Here is a 7593-nt window from a genome sequence, read left to right as displayed (position 1 = left end):
CACACAGCGCGTGGTTCAAGTCTGGAATGCACTGCCTGGAAGTATGGTGGAGGCAGGTTCAATTGAGGCATTCAAGATGGCAATAGATGATTATTTGAAACTTACAGCACTTAGTAGATGGGCAGCCTCCATTAAAATAAATCAAGAAATAACTAAATGAATCTCCCCTTGCATGTTTTAAAACTTCTCCTCCCCCTCCACCTTATACGACATTAATATGAAGCTACACTAACTAACGTGAATGATTTTTGGATGCGAAAAATGGGGAGCTGAACCACACTGACACACACACAGAGGAACACACACAGACATATACACCACGAGTGACAGAGGGCAAGGGATTGTCTCTAAGGAGAGACAAACACCCAGAACGCAAGAATGCCAACAGCCTGAATCAATTTTTGTTCCATTTTCGACTGGAAATTTGGTGAATGATTGCAGATGAGTGCAAATAAGAAAAAACAATAGTCTTGGGATGGTTGTTGCTCCATTTACCGATAATTAACTCTGTCGGCACCTGGTTAAAATTGGAAATGATGAAGATTGTAGTCAGCGGAGCTCATAGCTGTGCAGGGAGACCGCAATGAAGGTCAAAACCATCAACTTAACTGCTCTCCCACTGTTACAGACGTTGATCTTGTGCTTGGTTGAGACATAAATCTCAATAGGATTAACAAAAAACACACTTGTGAAACCTTTGAGGTGTTATAACCCACAAGAGATACAGAGCAAGAGCTAGAATGTGGGATTAGACTAGATTGTTCTTATCCTGCCAGCATGGGCATGATGGATCGAATGGCCTCCTAAAGGTTTCTACTTTTCATTGTCTCGATGTCTCAAAATAATCATCGTCACCCCACTTCCCGCCCCGCAACCCCCCCCGCCCCGACCCTCCCCCACCCCTCCCCCAGCCCCCCGACCCTCTCCACCCCACCCCCCCCTCCCCCGGCCCCCCGCTCCCGTGTGTCTTTTGCGTGTTTACTCAATGAAATATTAGTAAAAGGTAACGGTGGGGAAGGATTGAGGGTTTTCAGCGTGGGACAGAAGTGAAATGGGTCAACAAAGAAGCAACACATTTCCAATCAGAGCAGAAATAGATGACAGACACAGAATGACTCTCCCACCTTTAGTTTCTTTCCTAGTTCCATCACCATCGCTTTTCCCTTACATCCTCACACCTTTTGTTATTTATTCTCTCCTGTCCTCCATTTGATCAGAAACCTTCTCTTCGGTTCTCTCTCCTTTCCCCTTTCCCTGTCTGTGAACTTTCTGAAAATCTGTAACATCTTTAACTTCTTTCCAGTTCTGATGAAAGTTCAGCAGCCTGAACCATTAATTGTTTCTCCCTGCACAGACTCAGCCTGACCTGCTGAGTTTTTCCAGCATTTTCTGGTTGTGAATGAGAGTGACAGATGTATGGCCATTTCCCCTCTATACGGAATGTGTGACACTGATTGCCCGAGTGCAGTGGTCATTATGATAAAGACAAAATATTGTGGATGCTGGAAATCTGAAACAAAAACAAAAAATGCTGGAAAAACTCATCAGGTCTGGCAGCATCTGTAGAGAGAAAGGCAGTTAATGTTTCGAGTCCGTATGACTCGAAACCCAGGTCTGAGGAAGAGTCACATGGACTCGAAATGATTACTCTGTCTTTATCTCCACAGGGGCTGTCAGACCTGCTGAGTTTTTCCAGTATTTTTTTTGTTTTTGTTGTGCTGTGGTCATCGTGTTTGCTTTAAACGTGAAATTACCCAGTTAGGTCTCACCTGGAAGGTTTACCCATCAATTGCTTCCGAATGGAGGTGGTACAGTAATAAAATCAGTGAGAATTAATCCAGAGGCCCAGGCATAAGGCTTCAGATTCCACCACAACTTGAGATTTTGATTTTTTATTCTTTCATGGGATGTGGGCACCGCTGGCTCGGCCAATATATATCTTACCCATCCTTAATTTTCCCTTGAGAAGGTGTTGGTGAGCCTCTTCTTGAATGACTGAAGTCCATGTGGTGCAGGTATACCCACAGTGCTGTTGGGGAGGGGCTTCCAGGAATTTGACCTAGTGACAGTGGAGGAACGGTGATACAATTCCAAGTCAGTCTTGGAGGGGAATTTGCAGGTGGTTGTGTTCCTATGCATCCTCTTCCCTTGTCCTTCGAGGTGGTAGAGGTCACGGGTTTGGAAGATGATGTTGAATGAGCCTTGATGAATTGGGAATTGAATTAATAAATCTGGAATTGAAAGCTAGTCTCAATAATGGTGAACTGAAGCTTTCTTCGATTGTCCTGAGAACCCATCTGGTTCACTAATATCCTTTCAGGAAAGAACTGTGGCGTCCTTATCCAATCTGACCTCCATGCAACTCCAGACCCGCAGCAATGTGATTGACTCTTAGCTGCTCTCTGAAATAGCCGAGCAAGTCACCCCGTTCAAGGGTAATTAGGGATGGAGAACAAATGCTGCCCTTGACAGCGATACCAACATCCCATGAAAGAATTTTTAAAAGATGAGCAATTGCCATTTTGTTTCATTTCATGTCGAACAGAGTGACAGTAACTGCTGTCTCATTTAAAACCTCGATCTTTTACCTATTTAACCAGGTAACGTTACGTGAGAAAAAACTGATTCACAGTGACCAAGAAATCCGAACTTTAAACAGAAAATATTGGATGCATTCAGCAGTATCTATGGAAACAGAAACAGAGTGAATGCTTCAGGTCTTTGAACTTGAATCCAGTTATACAGTTCTGATGAAAGGTCATGACCTGAAATGTGAACTATGATTCTGTTTCCACGTTCATTACCAAAAGTGATGAGGATTTCTGAATTTTCTGTTTTAATTTCAGATTTATAGCAACTGCAGTATTTTGATTTTCCATCAATGTGGAGTGTTGAGAATCTGGAATCTCTTCCCCGAATGGTTAGAGATCCACGTCTGAGCTAGGAACCCATGGGTAAAATCCCACTGCAAAAAGACAGTTCACCAACTGAAAGTGGGCAGGAATTCACTCAGTCATCCCATTTACTGAGACAGTCAAAATGGAGAGAGGTATTTCACGTGTGAGGAGGGATTTAGTCAGTTTCTCCATCTGTTAACACTCCGGCCTTAAGAGTTCAAAGAATTTGATCCACAAATGGTGCATTCTGGCAAGACACAGATTAGATTTTTCGTATGTGAGGAAAAAAAATCACTAGTTCACCCCTGAGATTCCAGTGAGTTCACATCTAACTGTAGGGGTTTGTTCTGCTGTTAATTACACCCAGTACAGAACGTGCATTATGGTTGCTGCATAAATTGATTTAATAATTTTATATATCTTTCTTATGTCACCAATCTTAATCGGATCACAGAACATAATTTTCAATTGAACAACATTTAATTTCAATGGCGGTTCTCTTGCCCGGCACGAGGCAGAATGTGCCCTATTCTCATTGCAGGAGCCTCTTACGCAGGCGCAGTGGCATTTGTGAGTCGAGCATGCGTGGTTCGCTTTTAGATTCGCGCATGCGCAGTGGGGATTCTGCAGCTGCGGGAAGGCGGATATTTCGATTCTGTGACCGGAGAGAAGCGGCCGATTGTAGGAGGGTAATGGAGGCGGCAGAGTAGGTAGGATGAGTTCATAAACACCAAGCAGAGGCCTCAGAACCTGAATAAGAACATATCAGGCCCGAGTTAGCACCGAACGGGCCGGTAACATCTGCAGGGCCGCGTCTGCAGTTTGGAGGCCCGAGATCATGCAGCAGGGCGCATGCGCGGTCATCCTGGTCCAGGTAGCAGGAGGAGAGAATGTTGTGTATTTCTATCCTGGACTGACAGGGTTTTGGAAACTCCTTTTACAGGGGGTTAGAAGGGGAGGATTTACACACAGCAAACTCAAACCAAGACAAATGTTTGTCTCTGCTCGTTATTAGACTCACAGCAATGTTTTTTTTTACAGGGTATTAGCTGAGCAGAATTTGAAGGTGGGAAACTCAAACCAAACATCAGATCAAAACCTAACAGAGTCACTCGATTTATCAGAACCTAATGTATGTTTCTCTGTGGTAAAATATTCAAACATCTGTGTGACTGGTAATAGGGGAGAGCAAAGTCATGGAGGGATTTGAGAAGAAGGATGAGAATTTTGAATTGAGTTGCTGTTTAACCAGAGCCCGTGTAGGTCAGTGAGGTCAGGTTGATGGGTGAGTGAATGGGACTCGTGCAGAGGACATAGGAAGCAGGCATTTGGATAAACTGAAGTTTATCACGGAAGCCAGCCAGTCAAGACTTGATGTCATAAAGAATAGATGAGAGTTCAGAAACACGACCTGAGACAGGGCCAAATCAAGTGACGTTACTGCAACATTTTATGGACAAGAGGGGGGTTTATTGAAACCACACTGATTTCTCTCATTTATCATCCACAAACAGAAAGGTGTTTTTGATTTGTTTCCCTCTTTATAAGTATTTTCCAATCCTCGGTTTTCATATGATCTAATTTCTATTAGTAACCCCACAACAAAGTCAAGATAGGATGAACTCAAAGGGTTAATTTATTTGCACGCACCCAAAACTTGTGTGGTGTGAATGTTACTTGCTTATTGTCACCTCAAGCCTCTGTGTGACTGGAAATAGGGGAGAGCAAAGTCATGGACGGATTTGGAAAGAAGAGTGAGAATTTTAAATTGAATTTCTGTTTAACTGGGAGCCTGTCTCGGTCAGTAAGTACAGGGTGATGTGTGAGTGACTGGGACTCAGTGCATAGGACAGGGTGATATTTATATATACTGCCTGAGACTGAACCAGACTGTTCACAAAAATACAAGCAGAATACTGCAGATGCTGGAAATCTGAAATAAACAAAAAATGTTGGAAAGACTCAGCAGGTGTGGTAGCATTTGTGGAGAGAGAAACAGAGTTAATGTTTCGAGTCCATATGACGTTTCTTCAGCTAACTGGAGAAACTGTGGTTGTTCTCCCTGGAGCAAAGGAGATTGAGGGGAGATTTGATCGAGGTGTACGAGTAACCCTATGATAGGGTTAGATAAGGTTGATAAACAAAAGCTGTCCCCATTAGCTGATCGGACACGGTACAGCACTAAAACCACAATTAACCATTCCCTTGGCTGAAGTGCACAGAGAAGACGTCATCTGTGGAAGAGCTCTCTCTCCACACACTGCTAGAGCAGACAAGGCTTTCCAGTATTTTCTGTTTTTATTTCAGACTGTTTACAACTTTGGTGTAACATATATGTTCATATATACATCATATATATGTATGTATAAAATGTGTATATATCTATTTATGTGCATGTCTATATGTAAAACACCACAGTTGTGAACAGTCTGATTTAGTCTCAGACAGTTGCCAAGGAGAATGATGGAGCCAGTGGCCAGGGAGTGGGGTTTGTAGGGGATTGAAGACAATGGACGGTGTGTGACTTGGAGGTGATGGTGTTCACATACACTTGCTACCCTGATCCTAGGTCGTGGAGGTTAAGGCATTTCGGAGATTCTGTTAAAGTATCGTCAAATTTCTAGCCTTGTTTTAGATATATAAAATCCCTCGCTTCATCCCTTCTGTTCCCACCTCTCTTAGTCCCGTTCCTCACACAAAGGCCAGAGTCTTGTATAGGCCCAGACCGGGTGGCAGGTTCCCTTCCCTGAAAGACATTAGTGAACCAGTTGGGTTTTTACGACAAATCAGCAGTTTTCATTGTCACTTTTTCCTAGTGCCGGCCCCACAAATGCCCAGATTCATTCAGCTCAGTTTCACAACCTGCCTTTGTGTTTCTGTGGGTTCTCTCTCACTCCCTTTTTTCTGTTTTAAATCAATTCCACAGGGTGTCAGAAGGGGAGGAATCACAGTCGGGAAACTGAAACCAAACCTCACATCAGGATCTGACGGAGTCGCCCAATTTATCGTAACCTGAACATGGAAGGAAAAAGCACCGTTCACAGTGAGGAGAAACCGTACACGTGTTCTGTGTGTGGACGAGGCTTCAGCCGATCGTCTGGCCTGTCAGAACACAAATACAGCCACAGCAGGGAGAAGCCGTGGAAATGCGGGGACTGTGGGAAAGGATTCAATTTCCCATCAAAGCTGGAAATACATCAGCGCAGTCACACTGGGGAGAGGCCATTCACCTGCTCTGTGTGTGGGAAGAGATTCACTCGCTCATCCACCCTGCAGACACACCAGCGCGTTCACACTGGAGAGAGACCATTCATCTGTTCAGAGTGTGGGAAGAGATTCACTCAGTTATCTCATGTCATGGCACACCAGCGGGTTCACAATGATGAGAGACCTTTTCAATGTCCAGAATGTGGGAAGTGTTTTAAAAGTCCTGCTGAAGTGATGTACCATCAACGTGTTCACACTGATGAGAGACCTTTTCAATGCCCAGACTGTGGGAAGTGTTTTAAAAGTTCCTGGGAACGAATGTGCCATCAACGTGTTCACACTGACGAGAAACCTTTCAGGTGCTCTCACTGTGGGGCTGAGTTCAGGCAATCGTCTCAACTCACTATGCACCAGCGAGTTCACACTGGAGAGAGGCCATTCAGCTGCTCTGAGTGTGAGAAAGGATTTGCTCGGTCATCCGACCTGCTGAGACATCAGCAAGTTCACACTGAGGAGAGACTGTTCGCCTGCTCTGAGTGTGGGAAGCGATTCCCTCAGTTATCTGACCTGCTAACACACCAGCGAGTTCACACTGGGGAGAGGCCATTCACCTGTCCCGAGTGTGGGAAGGGATTCACTCGATCGTCCAACCTGCTGAGACACCAGCGAGGTCACACTGATGAGAGACCTTTTAAATGTCCAGACTGCGGGAAGTGCTGGAAAAGTTCTGGAGAACTGATATCCCATCAACGTGTTCACACTGACGAGAGACCGTTCAGGTGCTCTCAGTGTGGGACTGGGTTCAAGTGATCATCTCAACTCAGTGCACACCAACACACTCACACTGGGGAGAGGCCATTCACTTGTACTGAGTGTGGGAGGGGATTCACTCGGTTGTCCATCCTGCTGAGACACCAGCGAGTTCACAAGTAATCACAGTGATTGGATTTTGTGATGAATTTTTGTCATTGGGTCTATTTCTGCTGATGTTAATTAAATGCAGCCTAGTTATAAGTGATAATGTTCTGGATAATATAAAAATCAAATAAATCAGATTTGTGTCTTCTTCTTATCGTGTCCACGGACAGTCTATCCATGGCCCAGTCTATCCATGGCCCAGCCAGAACTGGACACATTTTTGCACCTTGTTGTTGAATTCAGCAAGATCTGCAACAGTGCAGGGTTCCTCTAGTGATAGGCATTGCAGGAGATGTTGCATAGTCTGTGGCTCAGTTCCACATTCACAAGTTGTCGGGCTGGTTGTATATCCCCATTTGCTTAGTGACACCTTTGAACGACCTACACCAGTCCTAAGTCTGTTAAGGCACTTCCAGGTTGCCCAGTTGCAATTAGCTCCTGGGGAAAGGCTTTCATCCGGTAGAATTTCCATGGCTAGGGGTTGTTCGAGACTGGCGAGCCGGTCTTTCCACAAGGCGATGCGGGCTTCAGATGGGGTTGATTGTAATGGAACAACACTGTTCATGAAGCT

The 7593-nt window shown here is 44.7% G+C and overlaps 1 protein-coding gene across 1 annotated transcript; it reads left to right on the top strand.

Annotated features, from left to right (window-relative positions):
• Nucleotides 1-5851: 5851 nt before the first annotated feature.
• On the top strand, nucleotides 5852-7017 carry LOC144697487 (uncharacterized). Its single transcript, XM_078569478.1, has one exon. The coding sequence runs from the start codon at nucleotides 5916-5918 to the stop codon at nucleotides 6912-6914; it is 999 nt and encodes a 332-aa protein (XP_078425604.1). The 5' UTR covers nucleotides 5852-5915; the 3' UTR covers nucleotides 6915-7017.
• The last annotated feature ends 576 nt before the right edge of the window (nucleotides 7018-7593 follow it).

Source organism: Cetorhinus maximus, chromosome 23 (genome assembly GCF_964194155.1).
Source record: "Cetorhinus maximus chromosome 23, sCetMax3.hap1.1, whole genome shotgun sequence".
NCBI lineage: Eukaryota > Metazoa > Chordata > Chondrichthyes > Lamniformes > Cetorhinidae > Cetorhinus > Cetorhinus maximus.
This window is presented reverse-complemented; position numbering and strand designations above follow the sequence as displayed.

Excerpts from the sequence above, each read along its gene's own strand:
- LOC144697487 (XM_078569478.1), top strand. The coding sequence starts at position 5,916 with ATGGAAGGAAAAAGCACCGTTCACAGTGAGGAGAAACCGTACACGTGT.